The sequence below is a fragment of the Pleurodeles waltl genome, chromosome 12 (assembly GCF_031143425.1).
Source record: "Pleurodeles waltl isolate 20211129_DDA chromosome 12, aPleWal1.hap1.20221129, whole genome shotgun sequence".
Classification (NCBI taxonomy): domain Eukaryota; kingdom Metazoa; phylum Chordata; class Amphibia; order Caudata; family Salamandridae; genus Pleurodeles; species Pleurodeles waltl.
In genome coordinates, this window is record NC_090451.1 from 704,629,556 (window position 1) to 704,648,803 (window position 19,248).

At 47.7% G+C, this 19,248-nt stretch overlaps 1 protein-coding gene across 1 annotated transcript in view; it reads left to right on the top strand.

Annotated features, from left to right (window-relative positions):
• ZMYND15 (zinc finger MYND-type containing 15) overlaps positions 1-19,248 on the top strand; it is a 69,868-nt gene that overhangs the window by 38,457 nt on the left and 12,163 nt on the right. Inside the window, exon 11 of the mRNA XM_069215657.1 lies at positions 13,378-13,507. Within this exon, the coding sequence (XP_069071758.1) occupies positions 13,378-13,507 (130 nt within the window). The remainder of the gene's footprint in view (positions 1-13,377; positions 13,508-19,248) is intronic.

The following is a 19,248-nucleotide window of genomic DNA, read 5'->3' on the forward strand; positions in this document are numbered from 1 at the left end:
CCTGCCTGAGCTTTCTGCTATTGGATCCAGATGTTTAAAACAACTGACATACACCTAAAACCAGCCTTGACTAATGGCTTTGTCAGTGAGTAACAATACTTTTGCTGTAAATAATTGGTATTGAAAATGTTTCAATTCTGAAATAGAGAGACTGTGAGTTAAAATCACTGAGGCCTGTGGTATTGGCGTAGGTCATTAGTGTGTCAGTCACTCCCCTTATGTTCACTCCATCTTAGAATTGTACACTCATTTTCTCTTCCAGCTGGTCCAGATTTTTACAGAATCACAATTGCAACTGTACTTCGTGAGCATTACTGTGTGTGCTCTGCAGCGAGGCCAAGGATTGGATGAGCATGTATTCTGAACACCTTCTAGACCCACTGACAGGCACTGGAGAGAAACCAATACTGCCTTCAGCCTCAGGTCCAGAGCTCTCAATTGTGACCCTTTGTAAATACCTGGAGGCAACTCTGTTCAGAGTGAGCACTTTACACAAGTAATATGCAGTCTGAATGAACATATCGTCCTTAAAACAGCAAATACGCTTAGGAACTGCAAGATTTGGTAAAATATGAGAACTATAAACGGGAATTAAATCGGAGCTATTGATTAGGTTAGCGTTTTTTACTTCCATTGTTCAGAAATCGGTCAGTGTTTTTGCCATTACATACAGTTAAGCACATGAGTACCGGGACCGACAGGGACCCATTTCAGTGTCTCATTTTAATTACTACCGGGTCTGAGACCCGGCCCACTTAAAGCCCAGACCTATGGCATCCTACTTCTGAACAGTCTATGCTGAGTTCTCTATGTTGTAAGAGCTCAAATGAATATGTTTAAGCTATTAAAAAAATGAATTTAAAAAGCAGACCCAGCAGGCCCAGTGACTTTCCCAGCTAATGACTACTGTGTAACCGGCCAACTGTTTCACAAAATGTTAAGCAAGGAATGTCACAGCAAGTTCATTTGCCTTCAAAGATGATGAATGTATTGCAACGAGGTTTAATGTGTGGGGCCGGCAGCATTTCAACTTGCTTTTCCCTCTGACAACTGAGGGCATCTCCATGGGATCCCAGAAGTTGCCCAGGGCAGTCATTGACTGACAGTCTGACACTCACTTGACGGGCGCGATCACAACTGGACTGCAAAACATCTGGCTCATGTTGTGCATCCTCTAATTTGCAGCACTGTGGGGTGTGTCCAAGAAGCACACGATTGCAATTTGCACATACACAACAAAAAAAGTTCGCACAAAATTTGTGCATCATTACACCCATTACCGGCTGTGCACGTTGACAATGTTTGCAATTTCCTCCTATGCATTGCGGCATAGTACACAGTGTGGAAACAAACGCCTGTGATTTGTGCACCCATCATGATCCTGTTCAGAAACCAAACAAGAGTTACCTGCCTGATCTCCAGGGAGACTTGACAAGGTCCATGGCTTTGGCCACCTCCACTTATTGAGAAATGGCTGAAGGCTTCACCCAGTTACTCCTTAAGAGGCCTGATCCTCAGCTGCTGATATTGTACATCAACTGGGATCTAAGTTAACCAAGGTTCTTAATACTTTGGCTCCCATCTCTACCCACAAACCATGCCCTCAAGACTACAAAGGCGTGGAGTGATAACTTCCGGCAATTGAAACGTCAAGGCAGAGTACTGGAAAGGAGTATCAATCACAAAGTGGGGGATACAAGCTTTCTTGTCTATGGGTCCAGCTTCACAGGGGTCACTGAAGCATTAGTAAGACAGGTGAAATATGATCTCATTTTTCGCTTCTAGTGACTGTCTTTAGAGGAGTGATGTGTACCTTTGGTAGACCATTTAAAAGAGGATGGGTAGAATCAACTGTGCACAAAGCTACGGGCAGGAGTACGATCTTGGCTTCATCCTAGAGTATCTGTCTCACCGCCCACGGAAGACGCGGTTGGAACCCTTAAGTTGGCTATGGAATTCATACGAGTAAAATGTGTTTTTTTGGTAACGGTTAAAGTGAAGGGAGGTCGTTCATTCTTGCACACTCTGCGGTGTTTGGGAGAAGAGACCTTCAGACAGAGCTGAGAACTGTCAGCTTATTGTGTTAAAAGATCCCTCAGTTCTTCAGTAAGACTCCAAGAGCTTCTATGTGGAGATTAAAGGGAGTTGGGGCCTAGAAAGAACCCTGAGGAACTTCATTTTCGAAGGAAACACAACTAGAAAAGCAGTTCCAAGTTTGAGCGAGCCAGGTTTAATATTAACCAGTTAATAACTGTACCACTAAGGCCCAAATGCTTGCTGAGATTATTAAGAAAAGCTTGGTGTGTTTCACCGTATCCAAGGCACCACATAAATAAAAAACAAGGCAACAAGATCCTGTATAGAAGATCTGAATGGTGTCATCAATCAGCCAGCGCAAGGTAGTTTAAATGAGACAGTCCTCTCTGAAGCCAGCCTGAGCGTCATCCAGGAGACAATATTCAAAGATATGTTGTGCGAGTTGGTACTCTAGACAACGCTGAAAGACCTTTCTAAGGAAGGGTAAAAGTTGTCAAAAGTATGCTCATCGTACCCAGTGTCACAAAGCCATCTGAAAACGCATCACCCATCAACTCTCCTCCCACTAAAAGGCAAATGGCATCCTGAACCACTTTCAATCAGATTTCAGGCGCTGTTTTGGAAGTAGACCACTCATCTAAATTAGCAAGGAAGGCTATCCACCCCTGCACACTGGTGCTATTGCACATGTCTGTTGTCTTTGACACCCCGACCACTGAGTGCTGACTGAAACATTATCCACTTCCAAGGACGTCAGTTGAACTGTGTTGACATGGTTTGCAACTTTCTTACATTACCACCCCCAGCAATTCAAACTGTGCCTACTACTCTGCGGGATAGCCATCATCCGTCGTGGAGGCCTCCAGGGATCTCCTTCCCTACCAGCCAGGATTCCTATAATACGGGTATCTATCACATATGTGCAGATGATAGACAGATAGATCCACCTCAAGTTAACGAGGATCCTTGCAGCCTCCACAACTTGCCTCATTGCCTTGCAGGGTTCCATCTCTACATGCAGGGTAACTGACTTGGAATATTAATGTGGTCCTACACCTAGACCCCGGTAATCGTCTCTTTGCCTTTATCTTGGCCTGTGGATAAAGATCTTCTTCATTTTCTTGGGCTAAATCATGCAAACTAGGAGCATGCTTTCAGCGTGATTTATCATCTACCTCACTAATAATGCTGCACATCTGCTTTCCAACATCTTCATCATCTGCTGAAAGAGATTGTGCTGTTGTTCTAATGCTCTCTGAAAATCCCTGTATACCTCACCACAGTCCCGTCCTGCCTTAACTACTGCAACAGCTTATACACAGGCATCCAATCATAGCTTTCTCTGAACCCCAAAGTTCAAAACTATTGTGCCACCTGGTACTTGGTCTGCAACAAGATGGTCACACACATCCCACCGGCCCTGAAATCTCTCCATTACTTCCCAGTAATAGAAAAAGCAACCTCTAAAATTCTGCCTAGTACACAAGGCACTTAAAAGGTGATCGCCTAATTATGCCACCAAACCATTTGCTCCCTGAACCTCCCGATCCGAAGCCCAGGTCTGCTATCAGACGTATCCTGAGTACCTGCCTGCCCAAATACAAACAGTGTAGCTGCCAAACCTTTCATGCTTAGGGCTTCTCACTGTGATACTCCCTACACTGCACTCTTACGTGGCTCAACCTGGCATGTTCCCTTCACCTTTAGCCTTCAGGTCTCTGTCCTTTTACGGCCTCGTAAGAGTGTGAGACACATTTCATGGCAAGCGCCTTCAACACACCCCATTTTCACCGGGTCCCACATCACCACGTTCTGCAGAGCACGATCTTGCCATCTACTAATCTGAAAATGTATCACAACCAAAGCACTTTGAGGCCACCTTTAGGTGGTTATTAGCATGCAGACCATCTTCCAAATAAATACATTAAAATACATATATTTAGAAAGATTTGCCTTGAATAGAGAAATATATGCATGGACTAATAAAAATACATTACCCCACCATCCCTCACATCAGTCAAGTACAATATCCCTTCCTACAGACTCTTCCCTCCTCCTTCTCTCCCTTTACTCATCCCAAACCTCATCTTACTGCTATGATCTCCCAATTAATACTTTCTAGACTCCTCCCTCTTCTACTTCTCTATAATTCGATTCAATCCAACTAATAGACTCACAGGTCCGCCACTCAAATTAATCACATTTTCCCACAGTAATCCACCACTAATCTGTTTTGTTCCGGAGGAGCAAAAGCGTTTCAACGCCTCATCAGGGGTAGCAGGCTCTACGTAAATACAATCACAGTATGAGGCAGCCTTGCCTCCACAGACATCATCCTCCGCTCTTTGCAGAAAAGTCCCTCCCTCCCATGATCCTACAGCTTGTTTTTGGCTCGAGAGACACCCACCGGCTGGCAGTAGCGGTGCCTTGTCAGCAAAGCTCATCTTCCATGGAGTTTTTTGAGAGTCTCTGGTTGTGTGGCGGTGCAGCGGCCAAGGATTTTTATAAAATGTCCGAAGCCATACAGAAAGGTTTTGTTGGATGAAGGAATGGAAATGGAGGCTGCAGAGAAGTCTGCCCTCCCGAAATTCCTTTAGATGGGAAGATGCTATTTGGGGCCCAGCTGGATAGCATGATTGCTAATGCTTTTAAGGATCGCAAGCACACTCTCCTTTATAAGGGCAGATCTTCTGCTTCCCACATAAGAACCTGTGGTTTCTCCAGCAGAGCTGCTCCTAAACGGGAATACAGAGCATGGTCAGATAAGAAAGGGATGTCCCAGATCAAGACGCCTATTCCAAGGGTGAGTTTTCTAAGCAGGCAGGGTTGAAGGACCTGAAGTCATCCTTACAACGATGATCTTCTACTCGGGGCCAGAGTTTAGTCCTTTCTTCAAAAGCTGGAACAAACTGTGAAGGACGAGTGGGTCCTGGACGTCTTCACACAGGGCTATGCAGTAAACTTTATGGAAATCCCTCCAGACACGGGGTGATTGTGACTTCCACTGGAATGTGACTCACATTCCGAGTAAGCCAGACAAGAAGAAAGCCCTGCTAAAAGAGATGCCATTTTTATTGGATAAGGGTGCAATAGTTCCTGTTCCCACAGGGTAGGAAGGCAGAGAAAGTCATTCCATTCTTTTCTTGGTTCAAAAACTATGAGGGGCCCTTTAACCCGTTTTAGACTTAAAAGTGGGTATCTACCTAGATAAAGACTTTCGCAAATTCACCGTGCAATCCATCATTCCCCTGACCAAGAAGGATGATTTGCTCCCTTCTCTCGATCTACAAGACACGTTTCTTCACCTTCCTGTGTGACAGTCTCGCCAGCGCTTCCTCAGATTTGTTGTGGAGAAAAAACTCTTTCAGTTCAGTGTTCTTCTTTTTGGTTTAAAATCTTCACCAAGGGTGTTCACAAAAGTGTTGGCTCCTCTAGTTGCCATTCTTCATCAGGAAGGGGTGTTTGTTCATCCGTACTTAGTCCACTGACTTGTGGAAGCAACGCCAAATGAAGTAGTGTCTCTTGATACAGACAGAACCTTTGGAGTCCTTCAAGAGCCTGGCTTTGTTTTAATTGAGAGAAGTCAGGCCTATCTGCCTCCCAAGACATACGCTTTATCGGAGCAAGCTCACAAACTGCATTGGGTACTGTATTGTTGCCCGAGAAAAGAATGTGCAAGATTCAGTCTCACATTCTGCAATTGACAGCATCAAAAGCACAAGGTTGGCTTTTTGGGTGCAAGTGTTAGGAGAGTTGGCAACTTTTTGTGGTTTTGGTGCCCTGGCCAATGTTTCATTTACATCTACTGATGAGGTACATCTTGGATTACTCAGCTGCGTTCTCTCTGGATCTCAGCAGAAGGATTCCAATGTCTCAGACAAGGAGAATGGAGCTGCATTGGTGGTTGGTCAGCAAAACTCTGAGCAGGGGAATACCTCTGTCCCCCCCTCTACCCATCATCATCACAAAGGATGCAAGAGTGTGCCAGGATGAGGAGTACGGTTTATTGTCCGACAGATCAAAGGTTCTTCGTCTCTGGTTCAAGCTCAAAGAGCATCAAATTGGAGTAAATTGGAAGCAATAAGAAGGTCATTGACAGCGAACAGTCCCTTCCTTTAGTACAAACATGTCCTAGTGAAGACAGAAAATATCACTGCCAGGACGTTCATCAATAGACAAGGGGGAATTAAATCCTGCTCACTGGACAAGATATCGTACAGAACCTTCCGATGGGACCAGGAATCTATTCTGTCCCTGACAGCTGTTCACATTCAGGGGATGGACAACGTACAGTCGGATCTCTTAAGTCGGGTGTAGGAAGTTGGCTCTGTATGTACTATTTCAAAGTAGGAAATAGCATGCGCAGAGTCCAGGGGTTCCCCTTAGAGGTAAGATAGTGGCAAAAAGAGATAATTCCAATGCTCTATTTTGTGGTAGTGTGGTCGAGCAGTAGGCTTATCAGAGGGTAGTGTTAAGCATTTGTTGTACACACACAGGCAATAAAGGAGGAACACACATTCAAAGACAATTCCATGCCAATAGGTTTTTATATAGAAAAATATATTTTCTTAGTTTATTTTAAGAACCACAGGTTCAAGATTTACAAACAGTACTTTAAATGAAAGGTATTTCACTTAGGAACTTTGAATTAGCAAAATAGCATATACAGTTTTCACACAAATGGTAATAAGCTATTTTAAAACTGGACACAGTGCAATTTTCAACAGTTCCTGGGGGAGGTAAGTGTTTGTTAGTTTTGGAGGTAAGTAAACCACCTACAGGGTTCAAAGTTGGGTCCAAGGTAGCCCACTGTTGGGGGTTCAGGACAACCCCAAAGTTACCACACCAGCAGCTCAGGGCCGGTCAGGTGCAGAGGTCAAAGTGGTGCCCAAAACACATAGGCTTCAATGGAGAAGGGTGTGCCCCGGTTCCAGTCTGCCAGCAGGTAAGTACCCACGTCCTCGGAGGGCAGACCAGGGGGGTTTTGTAGGGCACCGAGGGGGACACAAGTCAGCACAAAAAGTACACCCTCAGCGGCACGAGGGTGGCCGAGTGCAGAGTGCAAAAAGGCGTCGGGTTTGCAATGGAGTTCAATGGGAGGCCCAGGGGTCTCTTCAGCGAAGCAGGCAGGCAAGGGGGGGGGCTCCTCGGGGTAGCCACCACCTGGGCAAGGGAGAGGGCCACCTGGGGGTCGCTCCTGCACTGGAGGTCGGATCCTTCAGGTCCTGGGGACTGCGGGTGCAGTGTCCTTACCAGGCGTCGGGTTCTTAGAAGCAGGCAGTCGCGGTCAGGGGGAGCCTCTGGATTCCCTCTGCAGGCGTCGCTGTGGGGGCTCAGGGGGGTCAACTCTGGCTACTCACGGGCTCGCAGCCGCCGGGTAGTCTTCCCTGTAGTGTTGTTTCTCCACAAGTCGAGCCGGTCAGAGGTTGCTGGACCCTGTGGAACGCGTCGCTGTTGCAGTTTTCCTTGAAGTGGGGAGTCAGGCCGGTAGAGATGGGGCCAAAGCAGTTGGTGTCTCCGTCTTCTCTGCAGGGCTTTCAGGTCAGCAGTCCTTCTTCGTCTTCAGGTTGCAGGAATCTCTCTTGCTAGGTTCTGGGAGCCCCTAAATACTCAATTTAGGGGTGTGTTTAGGTCTGGGGGGTTAGTAGCCAATGGCTACTAGCCCTGAGGGTGGCTACACCCTCTTTGTGCCTCCTCCCTGAGGGGAAGGGGTACATCCCTAAACCTATTATGGGAATCCTCCATCTGCAAGTCAGAGTCACCTTAGCTCAGGACACCTTAGGGGCTGTCCTGACTGGCCAGTGACTCCTCCTTGTTTTTCTCATTATCTCCTCCGGCCTTGCCGCCAAAAGTGGGGCAGTGGCCGGAGGGGGCGGGCAACTGCACTAGCTGGAGTGCCCTGGGGTGCTGTAACAAAGGGGGTGAGCCTTTGAGGCTCACTGCCAGGTGTTACAGTTCCTGCAGGGGGAGGTGAGAAGCACCTCCACCCAGCACAGGCTTTGTTACTAGCCACAGAGTGACAAAGGCACTCTCTCCATGTGGCTAGCAACATGTCTGATGTGTGGCAGGCTGCTAAAACTAGTCAGCCCACACTGGAAGTCGGGTATGGTTTCAGGGGGCATCTCTAAGATGCCCTCTGGGGTGTATTTCACAATAAAATGTACACTGGCATCAGTGTGCATTTATTGTGCTGAGAAGTTTGATACCAAACTTCCCAGTTTTCAGTGTAGCCATTATGGTGCTGTGGAGTTCGTGCATGACAGACTCCCAGACCATATACTCTTATGGCTACCCTGCACTTACAATGTCTAAGGTTTTGCTTAGACACTGTAGGGGCATAGTGCTCATGCACCTATGCCCTCACCTATGGTATAGTGCACCCTGCCTTAGGGCTGTAAGGCCTGCTAGAGGGGTGACTTATCTATGCCATAGGCAGTGTGAGGTTGGCATGGCACCCTGAGGGGAGTGCCATGTTGACTTAGTCATTTTCTCCCCACCAGCACACACAAGCTGCCAAGCAGTGTGTTTGTGCTGAGTGAGGGGTCCCCAGGGTGGCATAAAACATGCTGCAGCCCTTAGAGACCTTCCCTGGCATCAGTGCCCTTGGTACCAGGGGTACCAGCTACAAGGGACTTACCTGGATGCCAGGGTGTGCCAATTGTGGAAACAAAGGTACAGGTTAGGGAAAGAACACTGGTGCTGGGGCCTGGTTAGCAGCCCTCATCACACTTTCAAATCATAACTTGGCATCAGCAAAGGCAAAATGTCAGGGGGTAACCATGCCAAGGAGGCATTTCCTTACATCGGGAGATCTCCTTGTTGATCCATTTTTCCCTTCAGCCTTCCATTTTCAGTCGATGAATGAACAAAGGATCCTGGATTTGTTTTTCTCAGACGCCAGGACAACCGTTCAGAGGTATTGTTCCAGGTGGATGGATGGGAAAGCGGGGGCAGTAGACACTCCTTCACGCAGAATGCCTCTGGGTCTTCTTTATGCATTTCCCCCTTTCTCTCTGATACGACCCTTTCTCGTGAGGTTGAGGAAGAGAGAGCCCAGGTCATTATGTCATTATGGCAGCTCCAGCACGGCCCTGCTCCAACTGGTTAATCTGCTGAGGAGTGCGTCCGAGGGTATAAGAGGAATGGAGGATTACTATAATTCCCTCTCCTCTTCTCTTTCAAGTGTTGTCTCTTCACTCGCTGGGTAAGATAAGCTTGGACGTTGAAAGGAGGAGGTTGAAGAAGAAAGGGCTGTTGCACGAGGTTGCTTTGACTCTCCAAGCTTCCCGGAGGGTTCTATCTACTCTTCGAGTAGGTGGAGCTGTTCCAAAGAGCAGAATTGTGCAATTTTCAATCTAGGGCAGATTTTGTAGTTCCTCAAGGAGGGGCTTTTATGAGTTCGAAGTCAGCAACAATAAAAATTCCAATAGGCAGCCATGTTTGCTTTTACCGTTCCTGGGGGAACCTTAGGGACTCAACGGGGCTAGTTCCACATCTCTTCAGGGGTTTGGCCAATATTTCCCCTCCACCTCGGAAGCAGTTCCCTTCGTGAGACTTGGAACTGGTGTTAACAGCACTGACCTACTCTCCTTTTGAACCCCCTGTCCAAGTAGCTCTCAGTCTTTTGACCCTGAAACCTTTCTAGTGGCTATTACGTCATTCAGTTTGGGAGAACTGGGTGGTCTTTATCATAAACCTCTGTTCTGTGAGATATTTCAAGACAGAGTTGTGCTGAGTTTGTTACTTTCCTTTATTCCGAAAGCGAATTCCTCTTTTCACCGACAGCAGGAGTTGGTTTTGGCGGCATTCCTTCCAGGTCCATCTCTGGATGAGGAAAAGAGACGTAACTGCCTATCTGTCAGAAGGGCTCTACAGATCTATCTAGATATGGTGTCCTCTCAGACAGTTTCAATCTTTGTTTGTCAATTTCGGGCCAGTGAGGAGAGGTGGTAAGCCGTCCACTGCTTCTTTAACCCCTTGGGTAAGAACCTTGATTTCGCGGCTGGTGGAGCACTGCATCAGATACCACCAACAGGTATTCAGGGTGGGTCAACCCGAAGCACGTCGATATGTAAAGCTGAGCCGCAGGTGGCACCTAAAAGTGAAATTTGTAGGGCAGCGATTAGGTACACACCTCTGACTTTTCTTAATCATTCCCAAATCGATCACAACACTTCTTTAAAGGATGTGTTTGGATCCAGAGTGTTGGCTTCTGAGATGGAACAGAACTCGTCGCTTGGCTTTCTGTTATCTTTAGTCAGCCAAATAACGCTTGGTGTTGGATGTAAGCATAATCTTTAGTTGTCTGGCTGTTTACTGATCGCTATATCTCTTATTGTGCTTAACTGAAGAGCGTAGGGACCTGGCGTAATGCGTCAATTCCTTACCTGGTAATTGCATTACTCCGTGTCCTCCTCCCGCGCTTCGCTTCGTAAGTCCCCCGTTCCTGGCCGGTGCAATGGTGTTTATCAAATCAAATCATTAGCATTTATAAAGCGCGCTACTCACCCGTGCGGGTCTCAAGGCGCTAGGGACAAAGGGGGTGGTTATCGCTGCTCGAACAGCCAGGTCTTTAGGAGTCTCCGGAAAGCGGAGTGGTCCTGGGTGGTCCTGAGGCTGGTGGGGAGGGAGTTCCAGGTCTTGGCCGCCAGGAAGGAGAAAGATCTCCCACCCGCCGTGGAGCGTCGGATGCGAGGGACGGCGGCGAGTGCGAGGCCAGAGGAGCGGAGGGGGCGGGTGGGGACGTAGAAGTTGAGCCGTCTGTTGAGGTATTCCGGTCCCTTGTCGTGGAGGGCTTTGTGTGCGTGGGTGAGAAGTCGGAAGGTGATCCTTTTGCTGACTGGGAGCCAATGCAGGTGTCTCAGGTGTGCGGAGATGTGGCTGTTGCGGGGTACGTCGAGGATGAGGCGGGCTGAGGCGTTTTGAATGCGTTGCAGGCGATTTTGGAGTTTGGCGGTGGTCCCAGCGTAGAGGGTGTTGCCGTAGTCCAGGCGGCTCGTGACGAGGGCGTGGGTCACGGTTTTTCTGGTGTCGGCGGGGATCCAGCGGAAGATCTTGCGGAGCATGCGGAGGGTGAGGAAGCAGGCGGAGGACACGGCGTTGACTTGCTTGGTCATGGTGAGAAGGGGGTCCAAGATGAAGCCGAGGTTGCAGGCGTGGTCTGCGGGGGTCGGTGCGGTGCCGAGGGCCGTGGGCCACCAGGAGTCGTCCCAGGCGGACGGGGTGTTGCCGAGGATGAGGACTTCAGTTTTTTCAGAGTTCAGCTTTAGGCGGCTGAGCCTCATCCAATCTGCGACGTCCTTCATACCCTCTTGTAGGTTGGTCTTGGCGCTGGCGGGGTCCTTGGTGAGGGAGAGTATAAGTTGGGTGTCGTCGGCGTAGGATGTGATGATGATGTCGTGCTTGCGTACGATGTTAGCGAGGGGGCTCATGTAGACATTGAAGAGTGTCGGGCTGAGTGATGAGCCTTGAGGTACGCCGCAGATGATCTCAGTAGGTTCTGAGCGAAACGGAGGGAGGTAGACTCTTTGGGAGCGGTTTACGAGGAAGGAGGCGATCCAGTCCAGGGCCTGGTCTTGGATCCCGGTGGAGCGGAGGCGGGTGATTAGGGTACGGTGACAGACGGTGTCAAAGGCAGCCGAGAGGTCGAGAAGAATGAGGGCGACTGTTTCACCGTTGTCCATCAGGGTTCTGATGTCGTCTGTGACTGAGATGAGGGCGGTTTCAGTGCTGTGGTTGGTTCGGAATCCGGTCTGTGAGGGGTCGAGCAGGTTGTTGTCTTCCAGGAAGGTGGTCAGCTGTTTGTTGACGGTCTTCTCTATTACTTTGGCTGGGAAAGGCAGAAGGGAGATGGGGCGGAAGTTGTGGGTTGTGCTTAGTCTGCGTACTGGAGGGTCATGGGGAGAGAGGGGCTTTTATTCTAGGAGTTGGGAGGGGTGTCTTTGGAGGCAGGACTGCCTCATGCTGTACTGAAGTGGAGCGAGGGAATTGTATTCAGAGTAATGCAACTACCAGATAAGTAATTGACGCTTTTTTCCTATTTAATCATATGGTTTACGGGTTGTAAAAATGTGTCACGTCAAGTGGGAATATTCTACTATCTATGACTATCAATGAAAGTCCTTTCGATGTAAAACTTTAAGTACAGTGAATGGATGTATGAATGAAATGCATTAACCAGTACTTAGCTGGGTGGCTTAGCAAGTTATGACAGTGCAGGCCCAGGTAGGCTCTGATGCTTGCACTGCACAGCCTAGTAAGCAACACAAAGGAGTTTCATTAGACATGTAAGGTTCAGATACCTTTTGTGTGGGCTTTCATAGGACGTAGATTACCTAACACTGGAGAGCAGTTTAGAAGCGCACAATAACATATTTTCTTGTGCAGCTTGCTAAGCACAGAGGAACACCACAACGGAACAGCAATAAACATACCACAGGGAGCTGTCTTACTGTCGTCGCCAGTATGTGCATGGCACAGCTAGCATCACTGTACACCTCCCTAGATTGTTTAGCAACATATGAGAAAGCAGGAACTGCTAGTTCTTCCACTCGTGTTCTGTAACACAACTGTCCCAAACATTAAAGCACACTTCCTAGAATGAGAGCACGGTGTGCCGTACAGCACACTCCCATAGCAAATCTACGGCTATTGCACCCACGGCTTGCGGAAGGCACGTTCCCAAATGCTAAGCAACATTTGACACAGCAGGCTTGGTTAATTTCTGAGCTGGTCTCTGCTGGGGAACAGGCACCATGACGTGCCAGGTCACTTTAGTAAAGGGATCACGAAAGAGATGGAAGCGAGGTTGGTGCAGCGGGTAGGTTCTCGATATAATCTGATGTCTGAACTGCACGGTTAGTGAAGCGCCTGGCAGAGGGCTCTTACAGGCGAGGCCATGTTTGGCTGCTTAGAGAGAGATCATCTGTCATCCCTACACTAATGCCCGAGTGGTAGAATGAATGAGGTCCTCCTACTCCTCGCACAGAGGTAGATGTTCGAGGTTCTCATGGATTCTGGGGTAGATGTTCGATGCTTTCTTGGATTCTGGGGTAGATGTTCGAGGCTCTCATGGATCTGGGGAAGATGTTTGAGGCTCTCTCGGATTCTGGGGTAGATGTTCGAGGCTCTCCTGAATTCTGGGGTAGATTCTGGGTTACATGTTCAAGGCTCCTGGATTCTGAGGTAGATGGTCAAGGTTCTCATGGATTCTGGGGTAGATGTTCGAGGCTTTCATGGATCTGGGAAAGATGTTTCAGGCTCTCATGGATTCTGGGTTAGATGTTCGAGGCTCTCCTGGATTCTGCTCTAATGCCGCCATGTTTTCCTTTGATTCCCCAGGGATCAGGGGTGGTGAGAGCCACGCCCAGTTTCACAGTGAAGGAGAAGGGGGACAAGAAGAGGGTGCAGGTGAAAGTTTATTCCAGGCCCTACCACAGCTTGCAGGGTCCAAAGCCCGACATTGTGATTGGTGAGTACTGTAGCGCGTTCTACCAGTCGCACTTAGACCTGCGGCTACAAGAGTTGGCCAAAGAGTTGAAGCAAAGTTTGAAGCCTCCATGAAACACTGTATTTATTTATGCATATTTATATAGCGCAGACACCACCTAAAGGTGCCGGAGCGCTTTTCAGTAAACAAGGTTAGTTACATAAGGTACAAAACTACAAATCATAATAGAGGGCATAGGGTTACATTATCCAGGTCAGTATGTACACTTGAGAAGAAACAGGTTGTTGTTTAAGTTTTAAGGGCCCTATTTAGGTCTTGGCGGAGGGAATACTACGTCACAAACATAACGGATATCCCGTTCGCCTTATTACAATCTGAATAGGGTATCATGGGATCGTAATAATGTGGATGGGATATCGGTCACGTTTATGACAGAGTATTTCCCTCCAGCAAGACCATATCAGGCTGTAAATTACAAGTCATAACATAGGGCAAAGAATAAATTATCCAGAGAAGTATGTACATTAAAGAAGTGTCAGGAAGTCTACTGATGCCAAATTGAGGTGCAGCCAGGTTCCGGGTAATAGTCATTGTTGAGACCACACCCTCAGCATTAACAGATAAAATAACATTAAAGGCGAAGGTATTTCACCTCAGACTTAACAATAACCGTAAAAGTGGTGGTGCGCAGGTTCAGAGGTACGGTGTTCCAAATTCTGGTTGCGCTTCCTGAGAAGGACTGTGTCATGGGATGTTTTAAAGGTTGGGGGTTCAAGCAGCAGTGCTTTGGCATTTTGCTGTGGTACAGTCCCCCAGCAAAGTTTGAGTTTGTCCGCAAGGTTTTGAAGATGTGTGTAGGGCCTAGTGACTCATAAAGGCCATCTTATATATGGCCCGGGCCTAAATGGGCAGTCAGCAGAGAGTAAACAGCATCAGTGAGATGAAATCATTCCTTTTGCCCGACCAACAAAATGAGTTGCTGAATGCAGGATTGATTTAGGAGGACTGAGACGGGTCTGGGATAGACCACTCAAGATTGTGTGACAGTAGTCAATTCTTGAGAGATAAAAAATTGGTCAAAAGTTTTCAGATGTTGCTCTGGAATGTATTGGCAGATTCCCCAGAGAAGATGCACTTGATATCGCACATGTTTGGTCATGGTTTTGATTAGTGATTATAGGTTTAGCCTTTTATCGAGGATAACTCTTAAACATTTTGTGCAGTCAACAATGTAGGATTTTCTGTTTAAGATGCTGGGTGTGTACCTCCAGGATTGTGCTGGAGGTGGAGGTTTTGATGAAGAAATGATTAGGACTTCCATTTAGAAGGCTCCAGTTTCAAGTGATGTGAAGTCACTCCGTCTTCAACAGTGTTAAAATGTTGGCAAGCTGCAAGAGGAGAGGGGACCTTCAAGCGCAGTTGGGTCTCATCTGCATATTGATGGTAGAGGATCCCTGATTTTCTAAGCAGGACTCCAAGGGACTCGATTTAAAGGGTTTAATTGAGTTGGAGCAAGGATAGATCCCTGAGGCACAGACCTTCTGCCATCTATGTTGAGAAACAGCCTTCAATGTTTATTCTCTGCGACCTGACTATGAGGAATGATTCAAACCATTAACGGACCATGCCATCAATGCGCATTCGATTATTGAGTGGGTCAAGGAGCACAGAGTGGTTGACTGTGTTAAAGGGTGCTAACAGGATGAGAAGAATCAGGAGGCAAGAGTTGTCTGAGTGTAGGACTCGGAGTGCATCATTGACTACCCGAAGCACTGCTAGATTCAGTGCTGAAGCCAGACGGGTGTTCATCTAGGAGGCTGTTGCCTTTGATGTGTTGGGTGAGTTGATCCGCTACACGTCTTCCAGTGATTTTGTGTCAGGAAAGGTAGGTTGGAAACTGGGTGAAAATTGTTGCAGTCATTCACATCTGCAGAGGTTTTTTTTTTGAAGTGGGGTGATTTGACCAGTCTTGAGACAGTCAGGGAATACTCCTTGTCTGAGTGAGTGATTGACCAGTTTAGTCCAGTTGGGGAGCATGTGTGTGTTAGGCTCTTTGGCTATGTTACCCGGAGTAGGGCCCATAAAGTGGCTTGATGATTTTGTTTTTGGGATGGTGTTACCTGGTCCTCGATAATTCTGTCAAGAAGATGCCAAGTGTTCTTGGATTTGCACATAGTGATAGGAGTATGATGATTATCTCGAAACAGAAGTGATTTCTTCTCCTTTTGTATTTGGGTCAAAAAGAAGTTGAGCTTCTGCTGGTGAAGTAAGTAACTTTCTTGGGTACAGTTTCAGAGACTCCTCCGGGGTCCTACCCTGCTCCCCAAATATAAGCGCCAACAGTAAAAAACAGGAGAGTAGCAGGGGCACACGGCATTCACCCAAATGGATTCCTTATGACGTCATTTACTAGATGGCATGTTATTTTGTTGTGTCATGTTGAAATGCTTGAAGATGAGCAGTTGTGCTGCATTACACAGACTGCGCTATTGTTTAAATTTGCATTACACTAATATCAGCCGGCATGTGTTTCACAAGGTCCAGGCGTGGCCTTGAGCTTTTTCAAGGCAGTGTGTTCTCGCTTTATATTTCGGAACTCTAAACAGGATAAGATTTGATCTTATCAAACTAGGGAGCGAAGGGAAATACCACAGGAATTGTGTATAGTCCAGGTCACATGGCATCTGCATTCCTATCCGGCTGTGCGGCCTTGCATCTGTGTGAGGAGGGCTTTAGAAGGCCCACCCCTCACAGACCTCCTCTCTTACTCGTAGGCCGTAGGAGGAAGGAAAGGGGCTTGGGATACAGAGGGCACCTAGCTGACAGATGCGGCGAGAAAGCTAAGCTAGACGTGCAGAAAGGAACCCAGAAATAATTCAGCCCTCTGCCTGTGACACCCCACAGGCGCCCAAAGGGGGCACGGGGCCTTCACGATCTGATCAAGTGGGGTCTAGGAAGTTAAGAGATGCCTTCAGCTGCTGCCACGAGCCGTGCCCTACGCGGGGTTTTCATGTTCCTGTAGGTGAATGTCCATCTGGGAGTGCCTTAGGAAGAGAGGAATTGTTCTAGGAGAACACAGCGGGAAATGATCTAGGTAAAATCCTGGGAGGCAGGGCCTGCCGCTCGGGCGCTTGAAGGCACGGGAGTGCACACCTGAGCCAGGTGCCGCCATCTGGGGGGAATGACAGCGTGAGGAAACTAGTTGTGGAGAAAGAAAACACCGGGTTACCAATGGGGAAACCCCTTTGCCTGCGTGAGGCTTTGCACCAGTTTCCATCTGATAACAGGAGACCTGGCCCGAAGAGCTGGGTCTCCATCACTTTTAAACTTGATGCTTTAAGGCTCTTCCACTTGTCTACAATGCCCCTTGTAAAGCAGGGCGCAGAGGGTCTCGCGCCGGGGTCCCTTTTTAGCTGAAAAAGAGAGATGCCAGGTGCTTACTAATACTTTGCATCTTACAGATTGCAACAAAGCACAATCCCTACTACTGGGCGCGGGTTCACATCTATAGCAGCCCGCTTCTGGCTATTCATAGTTGGAGGACGGGTAAGGTGCCCTCCGGGCCCTCTTTGGGTGGCGACGCCTAGCTCAAGACGTTACCCACTAAAGAACGTGGTAAATGTGGGCATCGCCGGCCCACACAGAGTACAGATGAGAGCAGGATGGCAAGTTGTAAAAACAGTAACAAGGTAACAAAAAGCATCAGAACGTAGTCCCAAAGGTTGAAATACACTGTGACCTTTAAACACAGGCCCGAAACACTGCACAAAGGTTACACGACCACCACGAGGGCACGCTGCCAACTGATAATGTGCCCAACTCGAAGTGTCTGGTGCCAACGTAGTGTCCTCTCTTTCTTGATTAGCAACTTCAGAAATTAGATCAGACCTTCTCGAGGAAGCAATGAGACTGGATGCCAACCTGCCAAACTGCTTACCTACTCTCCCGGCTGCTGGGTTTGGGCAGCTCAGGACCCCGCGGGCTCTTCCCAAGGGCAGGCAGTGCCAGAGCGCCAGGCCATGCTGCAGAGGATCATACTGGTCCGGTGGTCGAGGCCAGGAAAGGACACGGTGCAATCGACCAGTCTTCAGTCCTGAGAACCCATTATCAAGGTGGGGAGGCTTAGCCACAGAGGTTTTGGAGCTGATGGTCTGAAGCTTGGTATTTTATAAGAAAATATTACCTAGTAATTGCTGGATTCGCCAAGCTCCTTAATTAATTACTATTAAAGTTCTTTACCGGTGACAGCCACCTCTAACAGCAGAGTGGGCATTAGGAGGTATCACTTGAGTTTCCCAGCAGCCCACAGTCTTCGGCTAAGCACCTGTCCCTTAGGCCTGCTAATTGAGGAGTGATGTCCACCGGGGTGTCCTTGGCCAGGTGTCCCCTTCAAGAGAAGATAAGTTAGAGGTGCTTCCCAGTCGGCTCCTGAGGGTCCAGGCCGAACCATCCATCCTCTCGCTTCCTCCCTTCTACTGATTACACAGCTTGTTTCTGGATTACTTCAATGTGCAAACTCCAGTGCCTTATATCCGCTCCCACTCAAAACCATCACTGAATCCGTTGACTCGTCGTCACTGTCCTCTCCGCCTGCCATATGCTTTGTGATGCTCTGGGTTTTATCTCCACTTCTCCCTCTGTCCCTTCTCTTCAGCTACTTCAGCTTCCACCAGACCACTTTCTTATCTTGCTTCGGATTTCCTAAACCTACATTACTTCATTGTGATGTACGCAAGAATGTTCTCCGTAACACCTAGCTACGCATGTTCCCAATGCTTTGCTTTCCCAAGAGTACCTTCCAACTTGTTCTCCTAATCAAGCTCCCATATTTATATCCAACACACCTGCAGAGTTGCTTCTTTTCTTTGTTCTCAGCTGAGCCCCCTCAACCTCGACTTACTCCGTAAATATCTTCGCTGTGTCTCAATGAATGCCTTTGGTGTAAGTAAAAAACATTACATTATTTTCCTTATTTTTTGTTCTTGACTAGCGCCAGACTCCTCCAAACCAACATCAACGAAGGAAACTTATTTTCAGTCTCTGAAGTCAAATCAACTTGACAACCTTCACCGTTCGTTTTCCTCTTTTAATGAATTACCATCTTCCCATCGTCTCTTCTTTATTTAGTGCTGGGGATTGTGCCTCGTTTTACTATATTAGTGATATCTACACTTCATTTCCTTCTGCTTGTTATGTTATGTGTATTTGTATAGAACACAACTCACCCGGGAGGGTGTCCTGGCTGCTTCGGTCCCTCTGTCGCTTGTAACCCCAGCTCAGCCCACCTTCTCTTCTACAGGAGACTTGTGTCTTCCTCTTCCTTCTTTTTTCTTGTGTCAACGCTTTTCAATTTGTAACTGAGAACAACCTCTCAGTTCTCTAGGCTGGTGCTGAGCCAACCTCCACTCCAGCCGAACCTGTTCCATCTTTCCTGCTCAACTGTGGCTTTCCCAATTTCTTCTGCTATTCACCTTTTCATTAAATGAGACTCTTACTTCTGGCACTTTTCCAACACTCTATAGATCTGCTGTTGGCAGAGTGATCGAAGAAACATTTTGGATGCAATGAGCTAGTCGCCCAATAGATGTTGTCACAATAGGAGGGATATCTTTGGGAGAACAAAAATACTGTGTCTGTAGGAGCGATAGCCTTGGGTAAATGATGGATACTGTGGTTGTATGAGGGATATCACTGGACGAATTATGGATACTGTAGTTGTAGGAGGGATATTTTTGGTTGAATGATGGATATTGTGGATTTAG